At 49.0% G+C, this 27,387-nt stretch overlaps 1 protein-coding gene across 4 annotated transcripts in view; it reads right to left on the bottom strand.

Annotated features, from left to right (window-relative positions):
• Positions 1-25,896, bottom strand: part of CIC (capicua transcriptional repressor) — a 37,059-nt gene extending 11,163 nt beyond the window's left edge. For 2 of the 4 annotated variants that reach the window (XM_025173736.2, XM_015890017.3), the window contains exons 1-9: positions 25,781-25,896; positions 19,237-21,810; positions 5,388-5,537; positions 4,972-5,191; positions 4,327-4,456; positions 3,961-4,143; positions 2,860-3,019; positions 2,594-2,775; positions 1,365-1,584 (exon numbers count right to left, since the gene is read on the bottom strand). In XM_025173736.2, coding sequence (XP_025029504.2) covers positions 1,365-1,584; positions 2,594-2,775; positions 2,860-3,019; positions 3,961-4,143; positions 4,327-4,456; positions 4,972-5,191; positions 5,388-5,537; positions 19,237-21,778 — 3,787 coding nt within the window. In that variant the 5' untranslated portion in view covers positions 21,779-21,810; positions 25,781-25,896. Of the gene's footprint in view, positions 1-1,364; positions 1,585-2,593; positions 2,776-2,859; positions 3,020-3,960; positions 4,144-4,326; positions 4,457-4,971; positions 5,192-5,387; positions 5,538-19,236; positions 21,811-24,518; positions 24,645-24,972; positions 25,079-25,780 lie in introns of those variants that run through there. The other 2 variants (XM_088139912.1, XM_025173737.2) reach the window with 2 other exon arrangements.
• Between the last annotated feature and the right edge of the window lie 1,491 nt (positions 25,897-27,387).

Here is a 27,387-nt window from a genome sequence, read left to right as displayed (position 1 = left end):
CAAGGTGAGTGAGTCAGCAAGATACTGTCTCCCCATCTCGCTTCCCCTATGAACACTCTCCAGGATGACAGAGAGGTTACTCTCCAGGAGATAGTATTACTGCAGATCTGCAAATATGCTTACTGCAAAGACAAGCACCACAGAACAGGGCTTCTGGGGAAGAATGTGGGCCCAAGTGCACATATCAGAAATGTTAGAAGAGCTTTATAAACAGGGGCCTTGGGCACAGGAGTATTCAACTGAACTGAGTACCCAAAGAACTGGATAATCACAGGAAATGAAGGTGATAGTTAGCAAATAACTGGGGCACAAGAAACCAGTGTAATGGAGGAGGCAAAAATGGTAGGTGGAAATGCCTGGTTCCTCACTGGCCACCACCTAGCTTTGAAACAGTGCATTCAGACAAATTTTCAAGATTACTGAGAAAACAATCAGAGCTTCTAACCAGGGATTGTGGGTTCTCCCACTCTTACTGCTTACACACAAACTGAGCACTGGCGCACAGCTCATTACTTTCTGTACTGACAAGCAATGATTCTTCAGGATTTCTCAGCCTCCACTGACTGAACTTGGGATTTCCTCCACAAAAATATTTGCACTTCTGCTGAACTACATTATTTTTTTTCATAATGAAAATAAGTTCAATGTAGGGAGCTGCCTTATATCCAATTTCTATTTCCTACAAGTGATTCCATGAAGGGGAATCCGGTTATTCTATTTTATACCAGCAGCCGTTAAAGTCGCTCAGGAAAATGTTTGAAAATCCCAGCTATTTTATAGGAAAATGGCTGACACAATAAAGTCACGGAAATAAGTTTGGCTCAGCTTTAACAGTTCCAAAATGAAAATGTTCCTCAGAGAGGATATTGTTTCTAAAAAAAAAAAAGTGCCTTTTAATTTCTAGCTAACATTTGTAAATATCAAACTATTTAGTCAAGGCAATCCAAGATGTGCTTCAGCTTATATCTACAAGTATTTATTTCACATTTCTCCCTTGTCTTGTTTATTTAGCGAAGTTAAATTTTTAGCTTCTAGAGAGGGCAAGTTTGCAGAAATCAGCTATTCATAATGTAAGACAGGAAAGGTGAGGGTGGCCCACCAGCATCCCTTTCATTGCCTCCAGAGCCTCGTCAGAATGGGTAAGTCAAAAAGGGTACGGTTAAATCTTTGGATTGTTTTATTGCATTTGGGGAGTTTAATGGAGATTTAAGGAATACTTCTTAAAACTCTTGAAAATCCTCTCAAAATGTTCCTGGTTTCTGTTTATTTCTGGAATATTCTCCTTGACATGCAATAGAAAGCCATTCATTTCTGAAACATTTATATGGGAAAAGTTCAGAGCAGCTTCAGTATGAGTTCCTCACCAATAACGTCATCGTCACCCTCCTCCTCACAGATAACCATGCGCTCCTCATCACTGGTCATGTCCTCGCTGGTTGTGCGTTGAGAACGAGAGGCACGGGAGGAATGTGGGTGCAGAGAATGACGGGGACCCTCACCCGGAGTCGCAAATGGGGACCCTGAGGGGCCCAGCCCCCCATACTGCCCCTTTCCACTGGCATATGGAGACTGCCCAGAGCAAATCTGAAACACCAAGATAGTAATCTGTTAGAGGAGGGAGAGGCAACTTGTAAGGGCCTGCGTACATACATGCTCACTTCTGGCACTGGGAGCACAGAACACCAATTTGCCAAGTCTTACAACGGTTGCCAATTAGTTTCCAGGTACAATTCAAGCTCTTGGTCATGACCTGTAAAGCCCTTCATGGCTTTGCACCTGAGGACCCACAGGACCACCTGCTCCAACTGAAACTGGCTGAAGGAAGGCACTCCAAGGAAACAAAGAAGTGCCTTAAAGGCAGTTGATCAGATGATGTTAAGAGGAGCTTAGAAGTTGCATCCTTTAGGAACTTCTAAGACAGTCTTTTGTGTAGTTTAGCGTACTGCCTTTGTGTTGCACCCTCCCATTTCATGTATGTGTATGTGTATGGGAGTGAAAGAAAGAGAGAGAGGGAGGGATGCATGTCAGTAGTGGGATACAACCTGAGGACACAATGGGCGGCCATAGATGGACATAAAATCACGATGGACAACCTGGGATTCCAAGATAGCATGCATCCCTCAAACCCCCTTTTTCTGAGCCTCCAGAAACCTCTTCAATCACCTTAGAAAAAGTTGGGATATACTTTCCTACTACTTTGAGGTAAGAGATACTGATCTTTAAAGAGAAGAAAAGGCCCATCTATAAAATCTAGGATAAATTCAACTCTGCATGTGTGCATGGTATGGCTCCACCCTCCTTGTATCATTGTTCCACCCACTGTAGATCTCACTTTCCAAAAACTTAGAAGCACTGTCAAATCCATAGTCTCACTGAGAAATTCTTTACTCCAGGATAATACCCTGACCACCGAATATTTTCCCACCTCAGACAGAAATAAAGTCACAGTGTTTGCAATAAGCAACATTACCCTCAATGGCAGGCCAAGGGTGTTCAAAGCCTGATGCTCTCCTGAATTCTAAGCGAGCATAGCCCAACCTTCACATAAGCTTCTTGGATTCCTGTTGCCCTGTGGTACCTTGTGTTGACTTACCTGGGTAAGCTCTTGCAACACCTGGTTGTCCCGGTCACTCTCCATGCCATGCACACCGCTGTGGGAGAAGGCCCGTGGGCGCTGTGCATCAGACCCTGAGGGCAGGATTCGCTCCCCATGGATGTGCCCAGATCCCAGGATCCCCACCTTGCCATCTGGCCCCAGTAGCATTTCAGAAGTACCTGATCAAAAAAAGGAGGGAAAAAAGTAAGAAGGGCCTAGAGGAGCCTTACCAAGGGACAATAGGGGGCATCAAAGCAGCTCACCTCCAGGTACAGCAGCAGGACCTGTCTCTGACATGCTGCGTTCACGTGTCTCCTTGGGGCACCCCCCTGGTCCAGCAGGCTTCACATCCGAACTAGACTTCTTCCGATCTTTGTTACACCACTTCCAGTCAGGGTGTGCTTTGAAATGGGCTTCCTTCACCTTGGAGGTGGGAGAAGATGAGGGAAGAAAACAGTGAAAAGAGAGAGAGAGGTGGGGAGAATGAGAGGGACAGAAAACAGAGAGATTCCAGATGCTGAGGGCTAAGCTGGAACCAGTCATTACTACAGCTGCAAAGATTCCACACTGTGGAAGATTCTCAAATGCTATAAAATCACAACCTCTATTAATTCTGCATATCTGCATAATTTCTATCAATCTCCATAGCTGCACCAAGTGAAGCCAGCTTCCTATCTAAATCTGTCTTAAGATAATGAAGCCCTGCTTGTCAAAGTTGGAGATCTTCTCTAGCCAATTCTTTGACTTCTGAGATTTCACTAGGCTTTACCTACACTTTCAAGCACATCTTGGCTCCCATCGGAAATAAAACTCATCTTCTAAAATTACACAAAACCCAGGATTCTCTGGGAATTTAGTTCTGCTGAAATGCCCGTTTTGCACTTTGAGTATTTCACACAGTCCTGGATGTCACCACATTTCCTCCTCCACTTGGAAATAGACTAGCCCCTCTTAAGAGTGTCAGCCTTCCCAGATAGACCAGACAGGAAACATGATCAGATGTGCTAATACTACTTTACTGTAAGGCTACATTAACAGAACCTTGCAAGTCTGAAAGGACAAATCTCCCACTGTCTCCTTTACAGCCTGAGAAGTTAGGGAGAGTCCCTTCTGAGCCTCTTTCTCCACTCGTTATGCTGCTGCGGGCTATGCCCTCTCTTATCTGACAGTTCCCTAGGCAACATCTCTTCCCCCCATCTCCCAAGGTCATTCCCACATACCATTATACAGAGACAGCACACTGGACCACATTGACCCTTAACTACTTCAGCCATGCCAGCTGAGCTAATAAAACAGTGGCATGCCCAAATAGAGCTCTGACTCTTAACCTCATTTTCTGACCAATGCTCTGTAGGAGACTGTACCTGGAAGGCCAAGTCATGGTACTTCTGCTTCTCCTTGGCACCTAACGCGTACCACCACTCGCCCAATATCTTGCTGACAGTACGGTTATCTTGGTTGGGGTGCCGCTGGTGTACAAGGGCCCGGTGCCGCTTGCTGAAGATCATGAAAGCGTTCATTGGCCGCCGAATGTGATCTTTTTCTCTCTACCAAAAAGGAAAGAGGGAATGTAGGGAAGTGCCATAGTCATGTTACCCCAAGGCAGACAAATTTTTGGTGGAGCATTTCACAAGTAAGCGAAGGGAGGCAAAAGACTTCCCTGGAATACTCCTTACTAAGCATATTCAGGAGATGGAAAGGAAAAGGAAAAAACAGGAAAGTCATCACACCTTGTTTGGACTCCGCCCATCCTTCTCAGAGGAAGAATCGCGCTCTTTCGGCAGCGCACTCAAAGACTGGGTACGCCGCTTGCCAGGCAGTAGTGGGATTGGGATCTCAGAAGATGAAATGGATAGGAACCTAGATATGAAAAGATTAGGTGAAGGCTCAAAGGCAGCTTCTGCATTTCCGGCTGCCTATTCCAGAGCCCTCCCACCATCTGGGGCTCCCAGCATTCTTCAACACTTCTAGCACCACACCCATTCCTTCCCTTCTTTCCGGACATGAAAAAAAAAGGGGGGGGGGTTCAATTTCACTGTCGCAATCACCATCTGGCCTTTTTTGACCACACCCCCCATTCATCCCTGTTTCTTTTTCTTATGTGGGCTCCTGCCAAAGGTGTTCTCCCCTAGGTATTGCTCAATTTCACCCCCTCAAGTCACTGCCTCCAGCTACACGTCCAGTTCCCACTATACTTCCCATCACAACCCTGGAATCCAGCAGAAAAGCAAGTCCTGCATCTGCCATGCAATCATTGTGCAAAACATGAACCATACAATAGGGTGGTGAATCAAACAGGAGAAAGTGCAGCTACAAATGGCTGGTGTCTGAGCAGCATAATGAAAGATACAACAACTCAAAGCAACAAAACTCACGCATCATCATGGTCACTCTCTGTCTCGCTATCCAGGCGTGGGTGCCCTGGGAGGTCATCATCATGCTGAGATGGACCTCCGCCTCCTCCTGGAGTCACCGAAGACGGTTGGGGAACTGGAGCGGGACTATCAGGGTGCGAGGAGGTTGGCCTCCCTGCACTGTCAGCCTCTGAAGATAACCCAGGGAGTTCATGGGCTACAGCAGCTGATTCGGGAGGTTCTGAGAACATAAATGCCAAAGTGGGAATGAGTGGCTATTTCATTGGAGAGGGGTTATTGCAAACTTTGCGTTACTAGTTTGGGCCAGCAAGGCATCACTTCATTCCCAGACAGTCCTCTTCAGTGATTGCTTTCCTACCCAGAGACTTTAGGGGAAAATCTGTACATATTCCATTTCTTTCCTTCGTCCACCTTACCTTTGTTCTGATTGGATGTGGACGGATGACTGACAGGCTGCTGGCCTTCACTGGGCTGCACTGAGGAATCTGGTTGGCTTGGAGCCAGGAAGGGCACTAGTGAGTGCCATGGGAATACTGCCACAGACCGCGGCTCCACATTTGTCCACACTGGAAGGAGGAGGGGAGAAAAAAACACAAAAGTGTTTCATCAGCCAACTCAGACCAGCAACTGAAAAAAACCGAGTGAGGTTCAATGGCATGGGAAAGAACAGGAGTCCAGAACTGACAGAGTTGGGTTACTGGGGAAATCAAACTACATTGCTTTCTCTCCCTTTAAAAATTCCCTCCCTTTCCCTGGCAAAGATGCCTTGTTTTTGTCTACAATTTTCAGTCCCAATAGTCACAATTTGTGCCATGCCTTATCACTAGTCAGTCACTTCAGTCCCTGAGGAGGGGGGCAAGGGGGAGGTTTTCTCCTCCGCCTGCCAGGAAGCAACCATGGCGTCCTCCGCCCTTCCCAGCTGGAAGCCAGGCAAAGGAATTTTACAGCTGCAGGAGGGGAAGGGGAGGGAGAGGTTGAGGGGCCCCGCTCGCTCAGACTCCCACGCTCACTGGGGCAGCCAGGCCGTTTGGCTTCATCCCATCTAGAAAGCTTGGGAGCATCCCCAGGAGCTCAAGCTGAGCAGGGCAAAGATAGCTAAACATTACCCAGAACAGTCTACCACTACATCGCTCTGTATGGTGGGTTCATGGGCCTCTGCTGGGTAGACAAAGTGGTCAGATCCTACTTATAGGCAATTTAGAGCTAAAACGAAGAATGTTGTGGCCTGCTGCATTCTCTCGCCCTCCCATCACTTCCTGCTGCCCCTATCAAACTAAGCAATACTTCCTTCTTGGGGTATCCAGGAAAAGGCTAATGCAGAGGAAAGGGACAAATATACAAGCCCGCGTATATATACACACAATTTACAACACCCCAAAACCACATTTCACAGTAACATCTAATTGCCAATAACTCCAAATGTAAGTGATGTTTACTTGTCAATACAATAACTGTGAAATTACAATTTAACGCAGCAACAGGTGTGAATGGACCAGAGTTTTGCATTGTGGCAACAGACCATGACTGCAGTGTTTGCAAAAAAACAAACAAACCCTTAACTCAACACTGATTATAGTGTAGACTTTGCAGATCAGCCGTACTGACTTTCAATCAGCAGCAGCAATAATAGCTTTCAGTTTGAGCAAGCACCCCAACTGATATCAATCATCCCATCACAATATAATGTAGTATCACAAGGAACATCCACAGCTGGATGAAGTAGGTTGAGCAACACTGAAACAATCAGATTTTAGCTACAGTCTAGGGAGAGAATACTGTTGAAGGGTTAGATTCCACTGCTCTAGAACACCTCTGTCCTTAGCATTTCAGTAACAGTAAGGTTCAGAAACAAACCAAAACTACTTTGCATGCATATAGGCATGCACCTCCATTCCATTCAAAAGATCATGAAAGAGATTATGGAGCAGATTTCCACCAAGCTTCTTGAAGAACTGCTGTCAGTCAGAGCAGACAACACTGAGATACATAACTAAGCAGCTTGATCACTGAAGGGTCTTAGATCACCTTTGCTACTTCTTTGATTCTATCTATAATTTGTTTATTGGGGGAGAGGGTTAAAAGCACTTTTAAGTACTTGCTTAAAACAAAAATGTTTAAATTAGCGATTAAATGGTGGGGGGAGGACTTGACTTTGCTCCCAGAGAGAAGAGACAGGCCTGTTCCAACAGCACATTGCCTACCAAACAAATGCCTCTTTCCCCATCATTCTTCTTCCCTTCCTTATAGTCCCTAATGGATCAGCTACATTTCTCCCCCTCCCCCCTGCACTTGCGTGTAAAGTTAACTCAATTATTAAAAGCACTGAGTGCATCGTGGTTGGACTCTGCCGGGAAGCGCTGGCTCAGTGGCTTCCTGTCCTCCAGCTGGTGACCACATCCCTCTGCAGGAGGAGGAAGAATTAAAGGGGGAAGGAAGGGGGAGAGTAGAAACAAGGACAAGAAACATTAAGACACCCCCCCCAAGAAACAAGAATCTTAAATATAACCACCAGAGGCCATCCACCATCCCAGCACTACCTCCAAGCAAAGATTAAGATTCAGCTTCTGAGATTGAAGCCACATCAAGCGAAAAAAAACTACCAAAGCATGTGACAAAGAAAGTTCAGCACACGCGGGGACTAGTCTGAAGCTATACAACAACCTGAACACAGGATTTAAGAGTCCTGGTGTATAGTAATACGCTGTTCTACCTCTGGTCAGCAGAACAATCCCGAGTTTACAAATACTGTATACACGGGGCAATGGTCTAAAAGTTCTGCTCGGATTCAAATCCCACTTTTGCCATCAATTACATAGCCATAAGTGTATTCTGCAACCACAATATGGTTGCAAGATACACCTATAGATATGCTTGCTTCTATAAACATCATCTAATATCACATGCAAATAAACTGTACAAAACCAAATCAAAAGTACTGTGTGCATTTGTGCTGGCCTTGTCCTGCCACTTCTCATCACATCCACGAGGAGGGACTTCTAATGGCCATGTGCACATTCTAACAGAACTGTCACTTTATTTCACCCACTGCGCTTTTAACACCATCTTGAACCACTGAAATTTAGTAACTTCTGTTGATCACCACATCTCCTCTCTAGAAAAAGTTCATCTGCTAAATTTCTGGGTAACAGGATCCCTACATACATCACGGGACAGCAAAAATAAAATAATCAGAAACCTTACATCCAATGCTTGCTCCTTGTCTTCAGTGGATGAATTGGAAAGACTTGAATCCCACTGTATGTTTATTAAGCTTTTCAGAGACCTTTAAGGATATTTTGAAGCTAATTCCCCAACTCCAGCTTCTTCCATTCCACAGAACTCAAACCTTATCATCAGCGCAATAAATAGCAGACAAGCCATGTCCTGACACAACAAAGGTTAAAGGTCATCCCATTTGGGGTTAGGGTCTCTTATAACCTTCACACCACTCATCATTTCATCAAGATAGAGCGCAATACAGGAATTGCTCTGCACCGTGCCTCACACCTCTCCATGCACACACATATACCCACAATGCACTGACCGAACATGCCTAACCCCCTGTGTGGCAAAGGGGGTAAAGTTGCTGGGGGTCTTTCTGTGGAAAACATCGCAAGGCGCAAGATGCCGTTGACGTCTCTCAGCGAACCTGTCTGGAGACCATTCTCCCCACTCTCCCTCCCCAGGATGGAGGAGGTGTGGCCCAGTAAACTGCAGCTTCGATGCAGGTTGAAGGTGTACTGCGAGGTCAGCAAGCTGGTACTCCTCGGGGCCAGGGGAACACTTTATCTGGTTCCATGTGGAAAGCAGGCCAGCTGGAGGTCAACCCTCTAAAGACCGGCCACCATCATGCAATAAAACAGCCGGAGAGGCAACAGTCTTCTACAGCCTGTTCCAATCCTCCTCACAGGTGGAGCGCATCTCGGACTCAGCCTGGCAGTCAGCGTGGGGTAAGTTAAAAGGCATATTTGGGAGAAGGAGATGAAGAAAGATGAGGTAGTTGTGCAAGGATGTCTGTGTGCGCCAGTGTGTGCAAAAGAGGAGGGGAGGGGGCACACAGGCAGCGCAAGTTTTCAAAGGTCGGAGGGGTGCACCAGTCTGTGCAAAGAACTGTCCAGCGCCCCCTCCTCTTCGTCCACCCCTATTTTGGCCGAAGAAAGGCCCCCCAGAAAAGAAAGTGGGAAAAGGGGGTGGCTAAGTAGAAGAGCAGAGGCAGAGGGAACCGCCGCCGCTTGTCCGCCTGTTCCGTCCCCCCGCCAGCAGCAGCGACTGTAGCCTGGCAGGATTAAAGGGTGCGCGCAGGGAAAGGGAGGAAAGCGGGGGGGGGGCTGTGGGAGAGAGAAAGAGAGGGAAGGGGGAGGGCGAGGGCTCCAAGTTGTCCGGCTGTTCCGTCCCTCCGCCGCCCCTCCGCTTCCTCTTCGCTGGGCTGTCGCGGCTATCGGCGACAGGCGGGCGGGCGGTTGCTGGTCGCGGCGCCTCTCGGCGGAGGAGGGGGGAGAGGAGAGGCGAGGAGGCTGTCGCTGCCGCTCCGCCTGTCGCGCCGTCCCTCCGGTTGTAACCAAACACCATTCACTGCCTCTCCCGCCTTCCTTCTTCCTCCTCCTCCTCTCCTTTCCCAGCCGCTCTGGGCTACGAAAAAGGGCGGCCCCCCGCCCGAACCTCACCCCTCCCTTCGCTCGCTCGCTCGCGCGCCCTCTCTCTCTCTCTCACACTCACACACACTCACAAGCGCGCGCGCACCGAGAGCCCCGTCACGCATGCCCAATTAGCCCTCCGTATGCCATTGGCTGCCTTCACGCCGGGTCATTCACATGCAAATGAGCCCCCTCTCTTTTCTCTCCAGTCACACACGCACAAGGCGACCTCCCATTGGCCGCCGCTGGAATGTCAGTCATATGCAAAATAAGAACGGATCACGGGGCCAAAGAGATGCCTATTGGCTGCGGTTTACTCCAGCTTCCCCCCTCCTCGCCTTTTCTACTCTACCGCCTCGGGCTCGCTTGTCAGAACCCTGGAAGAGGGAGAGACCACGCCCGGGGGAAGGCGGGGGGGTGAGGGAAAGACGACGCCCGGGAGTGCGGGGGGGGCGGGAGAGGGATGTGGCTAAGGTGAGAGGGAAAGGAGGGTCTTGGGGGTAGTGGGGCGCTTGACAGCAAAAATAAAAAGGGGGGCCAAGAAAAGGGGAAACGTGGGAAGGAAGGAGGGGCTGCAAAGAGGAGAGCGAGCTATGGAGGGGCGAACAGGAAGGGGCAAAGCAGGATAAGACGAGGGGCAAGAGAAAGGAGACAAATGAAGTGGGGAGATGTTGGTGAAAAACAGAAGAAGATGCAGAAAAGCAGAACTGGAGGGGATGAATTAGAGCGAGGATGGGATTAAAGCGAGCACTGGAAACAGGTTCACACGGCGCGCTTAAACTGGTGGCCTGATCAACTCTCTCTGCGTGGCCCAGCACGCGTAACATAAAGGAACCCAAACAGCCTGGATCTGCACTACATGCAAAGGCACCCTAAGACCTATCACAGGTTACCCTGACCACCGAGACCACGTTCAGCAGATGCAACTTCCAAGACTTTATCTGACCGGAAGAGCATTGCCCCCCCGGGTCCAGCCAGCTGAGGAAAGTGCTGGGAGGGGGGGTCACTGGATGGCGTGGAGAGCATACAAGCAGTAGTCCCCAATGCACTCCTTCCCTCTTTCTGTGTGCATGTGTGCAAAGGAGCGTTCTGACTCGCTGCCAGCTGATAACACATCTGAATAAAAGCTAGTTCACCTTTACCCTTCTGTGTTGTACTATTGAGATTGGGTCATCAGATCAGCTGACACCCAAAGCTGCAGGGATCCCTGCCTGTACTTGCTATGGCGCGCCTGGCTGGCTGTACACACACCTGCAGGCCACCATCCTTACTTTACAGCCTGCTTGGGCGCAGATAGCTAAGCTCGACAGGGTGTGCAAAGGAAGGGAGAGACCCTGAAATGGGAACCCCGTCATGTGTGCACACTCATATGAAAGTCACTCCTATTTCTTGCTCTCTTGTAAAGCGGTTTCTGCTGGCAGGCAGCCCAGCTGGGGATTAAAAGCTTGCAGCACAGATGCATTCCTGGGATAATCTCTCCTCCCTGGGGCAGGGTGGTAAGAAAGAGAAGTGTGTGCATGGGGGAATGGTGGTGAATCTGAATGTCTGAATGTCTGAATGTCCTCGTGTGATATGTGCCCCCCCACCTCCTTTTCCAGAGAAGCTGCCTCCACTTCATGTTGCTCTCTCTATGACTCACGTCGCCTCCTCCCTTAGCATCACAGTCTCGTCCTCCACAGGCCTGACTCAATGCTGCTTCTGCTCATGTCTGGGGGTGGGTGGGATGCAGCCAGCCTCCAGCCCCCAGCAGGCAGCCAATAGGCAATGAGGTGAAGTGAGGAGACACACGGGAACACCCCCACGTACGCACACTACATCTGGGCGCTGGGCCAGGCCAGGCCAGGCCTGGGCGAGGATCCCATTGTTAAGTGGGGGGGGGGGAGAAGACACAAACACACCACTCCCAGCACGCACTGTACTATCGCAGGGCACGGTGAGGGAGAGTGGACACGACTTGGGGGGGGAATGACAACTATGTACAAAAAACAACACCCACACTCTCCTGCTCCACAAGGTACATCTACCCACATGCAGACAACTCATGGCAACCCAAACTTCCTTCTCCTTCTTGCAAGATGGTCACACAATCATACCCCATCCACGCAACAGAGAAGCCTGCAGGATAATGTATCTGTATATGGCAGGACACCCTATATAGTCTCTCAGAACTTGCTGTGCACAGGACCCCCATGTGTTCTCAGGGGATTTATGGGAAGAATCACCCCCACAACAAAACATGGCAGACCTTCCTGCTGTACTCACACTCTAACATGTGCCTCCCAGAGAAGAGAAACCAGCTTATTTTGTTATCAAGGTTTGCATCTCCTAAATGGTTTAAAGGAGAAGGGACTGCCCTTTTCTGCAGAGAAAAGCACTGCCCCAGGATAAGGAAGGAGCCTTCACGGAGTTGTGTCCGGAGATGCTCGACGTCAGATGGCAAAAGCAGTAAGGCATGAATCAGGCAAAGCCGGGGGGAACTGAATTCATCTTCTAGCTGATCTTAGCTGGAGCTATGTGCAAAGGCTGCCAAACTGCAACTGGAAGTGTCACAGGCAGCTGGCAAACTGACAGAGCCCATCCCCAGTCTAACCAGTGTGACCAAAAGTGGTTGGTTACAGTGTCATCGTTCATTCATTATTTCAGTCTCATGCCTATTATTTATGTAACCTATCCTCCCTTCAGAGAAGTTCCAGGCAATATACCTGGAGTGATTCCAAAGTCTTCTGAATTTTAGTCACATGAACACAAGTTCTCTCTCTTTCTCTCTCTCTCTCTCTCATTCTCTCTCTCACACACACACACAAATTTTCTTAAATAAAATGCAAGTTTTGCTTTTTGGAGATACTCCTGTAATCAGTAAGAAGGCCCCTGCTCAAAAATAAAGACACAAATCCTCCTCCGTTCCCATTCTGCCTTCCCAGAGGCTTAGCAACTTAGCAAGGTTACCAAAATATATCTGGAAATAAGAAGGGGAAATATTTCTGCATAGAAATGTTACAAAGATGTCAAAGGATAAAAATACCGCTGGGACATGCTGCCAAGTCCAATGATGTCAGGAAGAAATTTTGCATTAAAAAACTGCACGTTTGTTTTGCCCCACTCTATCCCTGTCTGGATTTCTGCGCCGCGGCCGCAGCAGCAGCAGCGGAGTTTCGCATCCCAAATGCAAGTATGCTTTCTGGGAACAGGTTCATATACCTGTTCGCTTGTAGCAATCGAAAGATGAAGTCCTATGTATGGCAAATAAGTTTACTGGCGTTCCAATGGCATCAAGCAAAACTAAACCTTACCTTAAAACAAAACTAACCTTATCAGGAACCAGCAACTACATGAAGGGATCCTGTTAGATCGCTCAGGATAAACTCCTCCCATGAGTGGGAATAGCTAAGCAAGCTAGGAAACTTCTAGCCATAGTTTGATTTCAAGTGGGGGAGGAGCAACCTATGGCCCCTCTAAAGGTTTCCCTCTTCAGGGGGACAGTAGGAGAAAATTGCTAAATAAATGGAGAATAATCACACTATTTAATGAGCTGAATTTAATTAAAATGCAGTTAAATTTAGCTTTCGTCCTAGCCCCATCTATTTTTTGGGAGGGTGACCCCTGGCAAGCCATTTAAAGGTCAAGTGTGGCTCTTGACCTTAAAAATGTTGCCCAGCCCTGGTTTACGGTTACAAGTGAACTGGGACTGCTGGCTTATTGCTCTATTAACAAGCCAGTGGGCACAAAGCAAGATTTATTCTTATGATTTTCACTTGCCAGGAAAGAACAAAACCAGAGACTTCAGAGATAAGACGAAATCAGAGGCCTGCTGCTGTCAGAAAAAACCAAATTGCTTGCACTAACAGGCTTACATGATCCTGGGAAGTAAGATTTCTAAAGAATTTTGATTTAACATCATGTCCAAACAGTATTTATCTGTTACTTCACCCTCTGCTTTTCTCTTCAGATTGTCTAAACCAGTGTTTCTCCACCTTGGTGAGTTTAAGAGGGGTGGATTTCAACTCCCAGAATTCCCCAGCCAGCACAGCTGGCTGGGGAATTCTGGGAGTTGAAGTCCACCCACCTTAAACTTGGCAAGGTGGAGAAACACTGGTCTAAACATTGTGCCCTTGTTTTGTAGCCTTACATGGCAGCTTGATCCCAGGCTTCTTCCAAAACCATACAGTCCCGCTCACTTCCCACTTTTGAGCCAAATTAAAAACTGAAAAGGAAGCATGAAAGCAAAATAAGGCACTGGGGGAAACAGAAAGACATAACTTTAGTACATTTAACATTTTAAAAACTCAAGTATCACAGTATGTGGTCTCCTTACTATGGCTTTCCTGGTTATTCCTGTAACTGGGACTGTCATACATGGCATGGAATTCCAGCTGGGAACACTAAATCAGGATACAAACAGAAACCACAAGAGCTTTACTTGAGTCACTTCACAAAAGTGCCACGTGAGGACCCGTGAGAAATATACCCAGGCAAAAATGCGTGCACGTTCCCAGCGGGACAGAGCACACACCAAGGGCATCTTTGTTATGGACGCTAAAGTCCATTCCACGTGAGGATGTGGACATGTGAGCTGGCGCCCTTGAAGTGGCTTCCCAAAATCAAACCCTTCCATGGCCTGAAGCCACATGCACCAATACGCCATGCCACCCCCCCCAAATCTGGATCAGGTCCCTCCCATTGATGATATAAATAGAGACGGGGCTCCAAGCAGCAGGGAGACGGTAGTCTTGGTTACCAGTTGCCGAGAGACCGCAACCTGCATAAGTGATGCTGAAGGGAGAACTGCAGCCCAACCTCAGGAATCAGAGAAGTACATGCCACACGATTCCTTAGCTTGCAGGCTTCTCTCCAGCTACATATTCCTTTCCCTGAGCACATCACAGACTCCCCCCCCACAAACAAAAATATGTCCTTGGAGCATAATGTTATACAACCTCCTCACTACCAGGGCCCAAATAATCCTCTGATTAAATGCCTGAACACAGAGTTCCTGAAGAGCACACATCCATGAGTGAGGAAACCAGATAAATGGCAAAAATGCCATCAAATCCATTCCAAAAAGTCTCTCTGGACATGGTGCTTTAAATCCGAGGGGAGTTGTGAAGTTTGTTAAGATGAAGAACTTTGAATGGGATTGGGAGCGTGAAATATGCTCAGCCCCATCTTGAGGGAGAGGGGTCGAGAAGGAACAGGCTCAGCAAGGGCTGGGTCTCAGGACCAAATCTAGGGCTCCACAACCATTTGGGGCTTCCCAAATGACCATCTGGAGAATGGTATGTGATCAAGCCACAGCATCTATGTCTGGACAGCATCAACAGCTGGGCTAGCCTGGGCCCATCACAGATAAATCAGCTCACTCCAGAATTCTTTCTTCTTGCTTCTTTGGAGCATTTTATATGCGTAGGGTGGCTAGCCAAGTGCATCATTAGAAATGCTCATTTTATTTTTATTTTCTTCAGTGGCTTATCTTTTTCTGCAAGAAACAACAGGCTTTCCAAAATAAGTGCTTAGCAGCATTAGCAAATTCCATTTTATTTCAGTAGTCCGTAAGGGACCACGGCAGCCTTTTCTGACTTAGAGCATCCACACGAGTGGGCTATAGCTCCTAGCGTCCCCAGCCACGGTTCTACCACACGGAAGGTACTAAGGTCCAGAATGTGGGGTTATCATTTATGTCCATCTAAAATGTGAAACTACTCTCTCTTCCTCTCTCCATCAGAGCTGGCAAACAGGTTTTGTTTTGACTCTGAACTAGGAATGGGGAGGTAGCTGTAAGCCATGGAGGGGCACTGGGTGAAGGAGAGGAAAAAAAAGGTGAGCTCAGAAACACTTGGCCATATAAACAGTGCCTCATTGCACCACTCCGGGCACAGTCACATGTTCTATATGATGCTCCAGCTGGCTTACACTCAGATGCAGCAACCCACGTACACTGATAAAAAAAAAAGGCAATACCAGAATGGTATCTTTAATATCCAGCGCTTACAGGAAGCCGTACTATTATGCTGCTGCCAGATTCAAGTATCATGTTGTTCCCGCAGATGCTTGGATAGATAAATGTACTGCAATGAACCCATATGTCATCACGTCATGCACACACCCGCATGCAGATAGGTGGACATGTCCTCTTTCTCCAATAAAAAGTAATATATACATTCATCTCTTAGTTCTGGTCTTTTAATTGATGATTTAATGATACTTTTTTTCAAAATGAGGGACCCATGCAGAAGAGGGCAAGCTTCCGATCTCCAGGAATCACATGAAACGTTTGGGAACTGAAGGGTTGCAACGGACGGGGGTGTGTAACACATGTTGGTAGGGCTGGCTTTTTTGGTTATTTTTCTTTCAGGGTTTTTTTTTAGTCTTTTAAACTTTTAAACTATGGTAAGCCTATTGTTTGAATGCTTACATTATTCATATATTTCCTGCCTCGAGAGGGTGGGAAATTATACCACTAATTTTTACAATAGTAGTCAGAAAAGACTCCAGATGCTGCAAAAAAGCGGGGGGATTGGGAACCCACCAGCAAAGGATACAATAGTCTTCCCTTGCTGTAACAGGAGGCAGGTCAAAGTACCAGTCATTCTAGAGCAGCACTTTATACTGCTGCTTTTCTCCAATCTAGTCTCCTCCAACAGATTGCATCACAACTTAATATGACTTCCAGTAAGTATCAAAGAGTTGCAGTCCTGCTCACCTTCTGTGTGGGTGTGTGCGCGCCTTCAAGTCAGTGTTGACTCTTGGCAACTGGACTACCCCCTGCAGTTTTCTTGGCAAGATTTCAGAAGTGGCTTGCCATTGCCTTCTTCTTCCTGCGGCAGAGAGGGACTGGCCCAAGGTCACCCAGGTGGCTTTGTGCCTAAGGTGAGACTAGAACTCACTGTCTCCTAATTTCTAGCCTGCTGCCTTAACCTCTACACCAAATTGGCAAAGCTGTGTTTTATTTATGTATGTATGTATGTATGTATGTGCGTGCACGTGTGTGTGTGTGTGTGTGTGTGTGAGAGAGAGAGAGAGAGAGAGAATTAGGAACAGCTAAGATACTGTGCAGAACCCTCAAACTCCCAGGCCTCTGGTAGAGGACCCAAGATTGAGGAAGACATGTACCACCCACAGATGTGAGAGGGGATTTTTTCATATACATACATGTGTGTGTGTGTGTGTGTGTGTGTGTGTGTGTGTGTGAGAGAGAGAGAGAGAGAGAGAGAGAGAGAGAATGAAAAAAATCCCCTATGGGTGGTATGTGTCTTCCTCAATCTCGGGTCCTCGGCCAGAGGCCTGGGAGTTTGAGGGTTCTGCAGAGTTTCTGAGCTGTTCCTAGCACTGCACTCTTCTGGACAGAGAGCTCAGATGTTGCTCCTGGGATCTGTTGGAGCCCCTCTCCCAGCTTAGGAGTCACAGCCCCGAGTGCTCCTATCCCCACTGGGACCACTTTGGCCTTGACTTTCCACAACCTCTCTAGTTCCTCCTTCAGGCTCTGGTACTTCTCCAGCTTCTCATACTCCTCCTTCCTGATGTTGCTGTCACTTGGCACCGCTACATCTATCACCCCCGCTGTCTTCTGGTCCTTGTCTACTACCACGATGTCTGGTTGATTGGCCAGTAGCTGCCTGTCCGTCTGGATCTGGAAGTCCCACAGGATCTTAGCTCTATTTGGAAATCCCACATGAGACACCCACACATACACACATATAACACCTTTCACTGTGTTACAAGATCAAGTTCTAAATGCCAAGGTTTCTGAATATCTGTGAGCACCGTATTGACCCAACATCTCTGTGCTGGATAAGGCACAATAAGTTATTGGCCAGCTACCCTATGAACGGCCTGGAAGAAATTCTAAAAGATCCAACTGCCTTTCACTTTATAAATGCTTTCCTGCCCAAAGACAATTCCCCTTCACCACTGGCGAATTGCTATCTACAGGTCTTCAATATCAACCTTCAACAAATACCAATAAAATGGGTTTCTCTGGCCCATGACTAACCAGCCAAACACTTACTAGCTGTGCATGGATGCTCTCTTCACTTTGCTGCCTAATTGGAACTATGAAAATGGCTACGGGGACCCCCAGAATGTCTATACACCTAACTGCCATCTGTTATCACTCTGTTCTCCTTCAAGCGTAAATATAGAAACAAGCAACTCAACCTGGAAAATTAACAAAAATATCCCAAAATACTAATTTCCCGCATCTCATATACTGTACTGCATCCTCAAATCTTCGGACTGGAATTCGGAAAATTTGCATCTGTCACCTTTGAAAGGCAGAGAGGACCTGTTTGGTCCTACTTTCAATCATGATCTAGGAAACTGAAGATGAAATTCCAGTTCAGCTTTGGGCACCCTGCACAGACCGACTCCAATGCGACACCTATCAAATGGGTTTACAGTATTCAGGAACTTGGATGTGAGCCAGTCCAAGGCAAGGGTAACCCTGGCAGGAGATTTAAACTCAGGTTTAAATCTCTCTCACTAAAAGGCAATATTTAGCACCCATCATGTAAAAGCACACCAACTTAGTGGCTGGATGTTATGAAACCACGACCGAAATTCGTGAAAGACTATTCTGCACAAGAGGTACATGGAATCTCCAGCTGCTAGAGCAACAGAGAGAAGACTTCACACTCAGCTTCCTGGAAGCATCTGGAAGCCCACTGTCAGAAGCAAGATGATAGATTACAGAGGGACTCTCAAGAGAATGGAATCTGGTAACTTAAAAATCATTTACCATTCATGGATATATTGCATTCTCTCCTGTACCTGTTCTTCCCTTTTTCCATAGGATGGAGGAAGGAAAAGTTGAAAAACTACCTCCCAACAAATCATGTTAGCAGCACAACTTCTGCTGGGTGCAGCAACCATCGTGTACCCCCCAGACTCCCAGGTTTTTGAAGAGAAATCCCATTTTTTTCCAGCTTTTACTACTGTTAATGCACTTATCCTCACAACCACCTTGATGGAGAATGATAGCTTACAAAAAAAGAAAAACAAAAGGATTGCCCAAAGCTGTGTATCAAGATTTCAGAGACGAGTACATTTTACAAACAGGCCTCCGAGATCACATCCACTAAGGAATACAGTGAGCAAGACTCGCTCTTACACAAAACCAGCCTGAAAAAAAAAAGATTAATCGCCTGCTGGGCCTGATAGAGAAGGAATACAGAACTGCAGTTCTACTTTGGTTACAGAAAAGAGGGTTCCCTCCTGGAGCAGCCTGCTTGTTTCTGGGTTGTGCAAAGAATCAGTGCAGCATTGCACACCACTTACATTACACCATCCCACTCATTTGCCAGCATGTATTCCTGGTCACCTATGACTACCCAAGCAAGATATGGCTTGCACAAGCTCTTTCAACAAGCCTTATGCCAAGAAGAAAGCTGTTGTCAGAATGGCTCCAAATACTGGAAATAGAATATTGAAACTAAGAGACATGTGCACTGTGACTCCTGCAAGCTTCCCCCACCCACCGGCCCCACTCCTTGCCCCCGAGCCACTCTGCTGTTTTGCTTTAACACCGTTTGTTCTATTTTGGGCCCGGAGGGATGGAAAAAGTGAAATAAACACAGAGAGGCGAAAGCTACACCAAAAGACAAAACCCAGCAGAATCACAGTAATCAACACATCTTACCTGTGCCAGGTCGTCCCATGATAATCTCCTTCTTGGGAGCAGGGTGGCTGGTATACTCTCCAGGGACAAGGAGAGGCAGGAGGGCAGCTGGGGAGGGGTGGAAGGCAACAGGCTGAAAGGGGGAGGACACACTGAAAATAGGTGGGGCTTGTTCAGGGGCAGATACCACACTAGGCTGGCTGGAAGGCAGAGTTCGCCCCACATTAATGGGCACTGGCATTTGCAACTGCCCTTTCCCTGGCAAGTGTTCCTTGGAGCCAGCTTTCCCCATCCTTGGACTGCCCACTCGCCCCTCCAGGGGCTTCTCAGTGAACTTGGAGGGCAACGGCACATCTGGGTTGCGCACAATAACCGGAGAGTCCCTCTGCACGGCAGGCACCCTCCTCACGGTGGGGCTAGGATCGGAGGTCAGTCCAGCTGGCGGGGGCACCAGCAAGAGCGGAGAGGCCTGCTGAGAGCGCGAGGAAAAGGGCCCCGCTCCCGCAGGCGACACAGCCCGGAAGCCAGCAGGGGTCGAAGGGGTAGGGGTGTGGGAAATGGACTCTACTCCTGAGTCGAGACTGTCATTCTTGTGGAAGTCAGCTGCTGAGCTGGTACTACTGTGGTGCGACTCGGCTTTCCGTTTACTGGGGCTCATTGGCACCGTGAAGGTAAGGTTGGTCTGAAAGCTGATGCCTGAATGATGGCGCTCCCGGGAGGTGGCGTGATGCAACATCTCAGGGCTCAGCACCGCACCCCCGACCCCCTTTGGGGTGCTGGCACTCACATGGCGGCTGCGAGCAGCGGCCCGCTGGATTACAGGTGAGGCATTGATGGGGCTGAAGTTGGCTGGACGGAAGCCAAAAAGAGGGGAGGGGGAGGGGGAGGGGGCAGGTGAGAAGGGGGACTGGTTGGAGACAGGCGAGAAAGAAGGGGTGCCTGAACGGGAGCTGCCCAGGGACACCAGCATGACGGCCGCTTCGCACTCGTCAAACTCAAAGCGCGACAAATCAGCAGGGGCCACCAGGCGAGGCCGTGAGTCTCCTCGAGCGCTACTGGCCTCGCTGTCCCGTGAAGTCTCGTCCCAGTCAAACTCGGCACTGCCCTCCCGCAAACCGCTGCCTCGGCCTTCCGAGAGGCTTTCCATTTCCTTGGTGCGCATGGAGAGGTGGCGCGAGCAATAGCCCCGCCGCTGAGACTCCTTCATGCAGCCGTCCCGCGAGCAGAGCCGCCGCCACTGCTTCCCGTTGAACTTCTTGCGGATGCCGTTGGGGGTGCACACCACGTCCCCTTTCTTGTACTTCTGCTGGGCGGCGGTGAGGGGCGTACGGGAGCGAGAGGACCCTGGCGTGCTGCACTTGTCCACGGACATCACGCTGCTGCTGCGGCTTCCACTCGCTTCTGGGCTCAACAAGGGCGATCGCTGCTCGGGAAGGCGAGGGAAGGCGGGTGACTTCGGGGGGGAGAGGATCTGGGGTGGCACCACCACAGACTTCTCCTCTGCCCGCACCCCAGCGCTGATCTTAGAGACTTCAGCATCTTCGGGCTGCTTGGGCTCAGGGCACGGGAGGGCCAGAGCAGCTTCCTCTGGCTCTGGCAACGGAGGCGTTTTTTCGGGGGGCCTGTTGTCTTCAGAAGGATGGTCACAATGCCACGGGGAGCGCAGAAGGCGCAGAGCAGAGCGGGGCACCCAGGCAGAGTCTTTGCGGGCAGCGCTGGCAGCCCCAGGGAGAACCACAGGATGGGCAAACCGCACTTTGTAGGAAGCAGGCTTGGCACTGACTTCCACCACGGTGCCCTCCTGATAAGCCGTCTCCTCAGGGTCCACACAAGCACAGACAGGGGTGCCCACAGTCAAGGCCCCAGGTGGAGGGGTAGCATCCAGAACAACGTCCACAGTGCCAGACCCCAATGCCCCTTCATAATATGCTGTGACACGGTCCCCCACAAACTGCACCCCCAAGTCCTGCCCTCGCCTGACCTGCTTCACAACGGCTGGCTGGAAGAGTCCTTCTCGCTGAGCCAGCACCCGCTGGGAGCGCAACTGGCGCAGGTCGTATCCGCTGGGGGGCATCACCCACACGTCTCCGGCCCCCTTGTCATTCTCGTCTGCAGAGTGCTCGCTGGCCGTATCCGTACTGGAAGAAGGACAGCGCCGGGGTTCATCCTCCGAGGCTGCTGCTACGTTCTCGCTCCCATCCGATTCTTCACCCCCGGGGTACTTCCGGCACGGCGCGCGCGACTTAAACGTAGCCGTCTTGCGGTTCAGTGAGGCTTCTGTCCCGCAGGCCTCAGCCCCCACCTGCGCTTCCCCTTCGGGCAGTTTGTAGGGGTCATCATGCGCCCCCGCCAAGTCCCGCAGGCCGGGGTCCATCGGCACCTGCATGCGCCGGGCACCCACAAAGGCTGGGGGCTGATCAGGAGCCTCTTCCTCTGCTCCCTCTTCAACGGCTGTCCTGCGCTTCTGAGTCTTGGCCCGGGTGGAGGGTGGCGAGCGGCTGCAGCTGCTGCTGCCTGAAGAGGAGGAAGAGGAGGAACTGGCAGCCTTTCTCACTGGTTTCATCTTCCCCCCAGGCTGGGCACAGACTCAGGGAGCTAAGAAGAAAAAGACAAGAAGAAGGTTACAAGGCCAGCCTCTGCTCACCGTGCCAGGGCCATCCTGAGTTCTACTCCTCCTCTGTCATTGGATTTCTCCAATCGTCAACTCAATCCTCCAAGCTCAAGAACTTGACATTTTTGTTTAAAGCAGGCGATCACATGTTTTGAAATATGAACAAAATAACTTTCAGCCATAAACTACTCTTCCACAAAATGCAATTTCTCTATTGTTTCTCGCTTCTAAGAACTCGATGCCACTTCACTTCATGCCCAGGCTTCCCTTCCCCATTATGCTCATCCAATTCCCTATCCTGAACTCTCTTACTTCAAACGATAAGAAGGCACCCATTCCAGCTTGGGAGCATTCAGAAATAAAGAGCACACACACTTTTAACCAGCTGCCATATGTGTACGTACAAAAAGACATTGTGCAAGAATATCTATATGCTGGCAAAGGGATTTTTTTTTTCAATTTAAATGTAAACCCATTCTAAAGGGAGAGGGTGGTAGTCTAGACATTCACTCATGCTGGACTAAGCAAAGAATTAACTTACAATAAATCTGGGATTTATGTCCTAAATAACAAAAACACAAGTTTTCAAGTGATACAAAATTAAGGTGTCAAAAAAAATTATAATAAGGTTCTGTTTTATTCAGCATCAGGAGCTCCAGCACTTTTAATATTAGATCCCAATTCAGTATCAACATCAGCATAGGAAAGGAGAGATTACAACTTCCATTGATGTGTTCACAATAGCCCATAATGTGGGTTTAGTTTAGTGTCTGCCTAAACCCAGCCTTTCTGGTTATAAACCATGATTTATAGCTTATCATGACATATGAACCCAGCCACTATACCTTACTGAATCATGAGTAAAACAAACCATGGTTTAGTGTGAGATGTGAAGCCAGTCTTTACCTGCATTTTGAATCATGCAAAAAGATCTGAGATATATAAGAATGTCTATCTGGGTGGGGACAAATGTTATCCTTAATACTGGTGATTCTGCGGAAAGACACCCCTGGACTTCAGTGAAGTCCCAAATAGTGGTTTGCCATTCCCAATATTAAGTAGCTTAAAACAAGCAATTTTCTCCACACTTAATGAAGCTCATGTACTTTCCTAGTACTATATGTTCTCTCATTCATTCACTACCAACCCTGGCCCAACTGAAAAGATTCTGAATTTTATAGGATTAAGCTTGGACAGTATTGGGGGAGCTTAACTCATATACCATCGTGAATTATGGCGGGGAAGCGGGGGGGAGGTGGAAACAGAATTGTTTGGAGGCCTCCCAAAGAGTCCTCCTTAATTCCTCTCTCCCTTGCTGCCCAGAGAGAGAAGGAGGGTGCAAAGGAATGTGGAATGGTTGCAACCTATCCACTAACTTAGTCAAGTAGGGACTGAGGCCAAATTTCCATCTTTTTCCCCCACCCTACCAAAACAAGGGGGGGGGGGAGAGTCTTCCTGGAAAAAAGCAATCTAAGGATTGACTCTACAATATTCTTAATGTTATTGTTTTAAACTTCCTCCTCCCAGTTTCCAAGCATCAGCTGTCTCAAGAGAAATGACCCACAGACACTGCACCAGTGGCCCCCCTAAGCTTCAAATCAGTTGCACATGTTAGTCTTCTTGCACCTTTCCTTAGATGTCTGGCTTTACCCTTGAATTTATTTAATGCACAGAATTCTGTGTATGCTTAGAGGCATTCTTTCTCCATTACACCACATCTTCTTGGGCTGAACCTCGGCATCTAATTCAGATTCCTGAAACTCAGACTGGACAAAGCTTGCAACCAATTCAGCCCCAGCGCTTCTCATCACAGCCCTCCCTCTAATTCCCCCTAGCCCCAAATCCCATTCCCCATGGGAAATTTCTGAAAGGGATTTTCCAGAGTCACTGTCTTACCCTTGCTCCCATATTAGCTTGTGCCATCTTTTCTCCTCCCCTCATCTCACCCCAGCCGGTGGCAACGCTTGCCTATACCCTTATCTTCAAAAGGCCAGCCCTCAACCCCTCCTCCAGCAGGTGACCTTGCTCACTCCCCCCACCCTCAATGCTTTCAAAGCTGCGATTCTTCTCTTGGATCTTATGGATCCCCCCCCCCCCCGCCTGCACTTCAGGAAGACCCTCCCATATTATGCAACTCCTCTACTTACCAGCCTCTCGGTCCCATTCCTGCCACAGGCAGACACTGGCCAAGCTTTCCTGTCAATCCCTCTATCCCATAATAACTGGTATTGGGTCTCAGCCTGGAACCTTGCCACCTCTATGCCATCCCATAATAAACATGCCTGCGCTCGCTCGCTCGCTTTCTCTCACACACGCGCGCACACACACGCGCACACACAGACACGCAACCCAGCCCCTGCATTCTGATGGAAGAGGAAAAGGGGCAAAGTTGGGAGCGCTCCTTGGTTCCCTTTTTGCAAAGGACTGTCCCACCTCTGCAGGTTCCCTCTGGGGCGAACCACTAAAACTTGGGGGCAAGAAGTGGGGAATGCCCCGGTTCCCATGCTGTGGCACCAGAGTTGGTACCTCCCCGACATAATTGGAACGGGGGGGCAATCAGTAAAGTTGGCTATGCCATGTATTCCTCCTCCTACTTTGAAGGGTTAGGATGCAGATCTTACCTTCTGCAGATCTTCCCCTTCCCCCCGCCCTTAGTGGGGGTACTAAAGTTGGCACCTCCCAGCCCCCTTACCTGAACGATCCCCCTTTTCCAGAGTAAAGCCAAAGTCTTTATCCAGGAAATCTTGGAATAGTTCAACTCCCCCCCTCTTCCCCCCGATGGTCCAGCCCGAGCCCCTCTCGGCCCCTCCGAGCCCCTTTTACTCCAACAGACAAAATGGTGAATGAATCTGGACCAGCTGGAACAGCCGTCCAATCAGCACCCACAACTCTGTGACAGATTTTCGCACCAGCCAATAACTCTTCACCGCAGGTTTCCCATTCCCCACCTCCCAAGACAGGCAGTAAGCGTCGCCTATCAACGCTCGAAGGGGAGGGCTATACCGTTCAAAGGACTCCTGCCCCTCCCTTGAGAGGAACACTTACAGTAACCTGTGAAAAGGCGAATTAGGGAAGGAGGGGAAGAAACTCAACATACAGTAACCAATAGGAATGAAGAGGTGGAGCAAGAACGAAGACTTGTTTACCTGGCGCAAGGCGAACAGGAAGAAGGCGCCTACTCTAAGCCTCATGGGACATGTAGTCTCTCAAGGGCTCTCGTCTTTAGCTGATTAAGCAGTTCTGCTCTCCCAGAAAAACTTTAATTCCCAGAACGTACTGCGGAACAAAGCTGAGCGAAGGAGAGCGAGCATTACTTTGTGGGACTTGTAGTTCCGCGCATTATCTTTCATAACGGGAATGGCACAACTATGGAAGGAAAAGACACCAACTCCCATCTTGCACCAGGGCAAAGCCGTCCGGTATTCGAAATGCTGGGCGCGCAAAGCCTCACGGTCATAGTAGTCACGGATCCTTTAAAGTGTTACAGAAGAAACCAGGAAGTTCTCCTAGACGGACGCACAACTCCCAAGATGCAGCGCGTACCGTTTCTCAGGAAAGTGGTGATGCCGGATATTTCATGAGAGCGAAAATCTTCAGGACCAGCGCTTGACATAGGAAAAGTCGAAGAACGCGATAGCGAAAAGACTAGGGCACCCATCATGCTTTGGGAAATAGAGCTTCTAAACAAGCTCAGACCCGGCGCGCGGCTTCCATGGGGGTTGTAGTCCGCAGCGGCGACCCTCCGTTCGCATATCCTGGGGAGTTCCCTATGGAAAAACTACTACTCCCATCAGGCTCTGCAGGTTACTTCGAGTCCGTCCCCTCCCCCCTGCAGGACTGCAAAGTACAACTCCTGAGGTGCGGGAAGGTAGACTTCGTTCCCATCAGAAATCCCCTCAGTGGAGGACTCATTTGAATACAATTTGCATGTCATTAGCATATTCATCAACTTACCGGTGGTCCGCTCCTGGCCTCTCTTGCCCCGGCCAGGCCTCTCTCGCTTCCCCTCAGCAACAGCGGAGCCACCGCCGACAACGCCGCGGCCAATCAGCGCCCGGACCGGGATCCCCTTTCCCACGTGGGGATGGAGAGGCGGGACCAACAGCAGCCAATCCTTACCTGGGGCGGCCGAGGAATGAGGTCACCATGGTGGAGTTTTACTGGTCGCTGCAGCTACTGTTGTCAGCCAATCAGAAAACGCTTTCAACAGGACAAGAATGGGCGAGAAGTCGGGAGTTGAGTGTATTTGGCAACGTGGAGATGCGGCTGTTTTTTGGAGTTGGGGTTTCTCGCCCGCGGGCGCGGGCAGTCCATTTTTCCGTCTCCCCCTCTTTTTCCGATTGTTCTTATCGCGAGGAGGTGCCTCCTTTTCCAGCAGCATAAAGTTAACGCGCACAACGCTCCTTTACCCCGGGTTTGTGCGCGGTCCCTCGAGTCGGTGCGCAGGGCGTTCGTGGCAAGACCGTTACCCGAAGTGCGGTGTGGCCAAGCCCTGCCCTGCTCTGCCCAGCCCAGACAGGAGTGGCGCGTGCAGAGGAACTGCACGTGGGTCTTTGGAAGGCAACGCGATTCCCACGAGCTTGATTCTGGGGGTTGCAGGAACAGAGGGAAAGCTCGAGCCCTTTTATCTGTAAATGCCTTGGCTTCCGTTCGCACAGAAGAATGGATGAATATGCGACAGCAATCATAAGTAAAATACTTTATCGGTTGCATTTGTACCCCACCTTTCCTCCTTCCTTCCCTCAACCCTGCAGCTGTTACATTCATGCACCCGTTTCCTCCGCGATCTGAGTGCGTTGTTGATTTGCCTTCTCTCATTTTATCCTCACAACAACCCTGTGAGGTAGGTTAGGATAGTAAGTAGGGACTATTTGCTGGGCCACCCTTTTGGGGATGTTGTTTCTCCTCCCATCACTGGTCTTTTTAAGAAAGTTCTGGCCAAAGGTTGAAGGCACAAATTTACACTTAGAGCCACTGCAGGAAATGTCATGCAGTGCAACATGGAAATGGAAGATAGTGCATTTGATCAAAGCAGGGAATTAAGGTGTGGGAGATACAGAGGTGCATAGAGGCCTAATCAGGAGATGTGGGACTCTCCAAATGTTGGGGAGTAATTGTCATTGGTGCAACCGTTCAACTAGGATTTGTGGCTGCTTGTTTCAGACATTGTAACACAGTGCCTCTGAGCATATGTAGTAGCCTATTCCCCTGCCACCCTGCTTCAAGAGATGCTGTACAAAGCTTTGCCAAGGTTGCTGAATGACCTGAGGGCGAAGTGCTACTGAATATTTGCAGGGAATCTTCTTCACACCCCGGGCCAAAAGCAACCAGGGAACAAAGTGCTTTGAAGTTGTGCTCAAAGTTCTCCTGTTCACAGGCTTCCATGTTTTCGGATAGAAAGTAAATATAAAAAATGCAACCTTTTCTCTGGCTTTACATCCGTGTTTCTTATCCATCCAGTCCTGTGAAAAACATTCTTCACCCACAAAATGTGTTAGGTAAAAAGCTGCAGGTAAATTGCGATTCATGAGAAGCAGAGATTTGAGACAGTGCCTGAATTT

This window comes from Python bivittatus, unplaced genomic scaffold, assembly GCF_059951505.1.
Source record: "Python bivittatus isolate LINGU-HERP-01145 unplaced genomic scaffold, Pbiv_v1 ctg000310_np1212, whole genome shotgun sequence".
NCBI classification, from domain to species: Eukaryota; Metazoa; Chordata; class Lepidosauria; order Squamata; family Pythonidae; genus Python; species Python bivittatus.
Note: the sequence above shows the minus strand (reverse complement) of the source record. Positions and strands in the feature narration are given on the sequence as shown.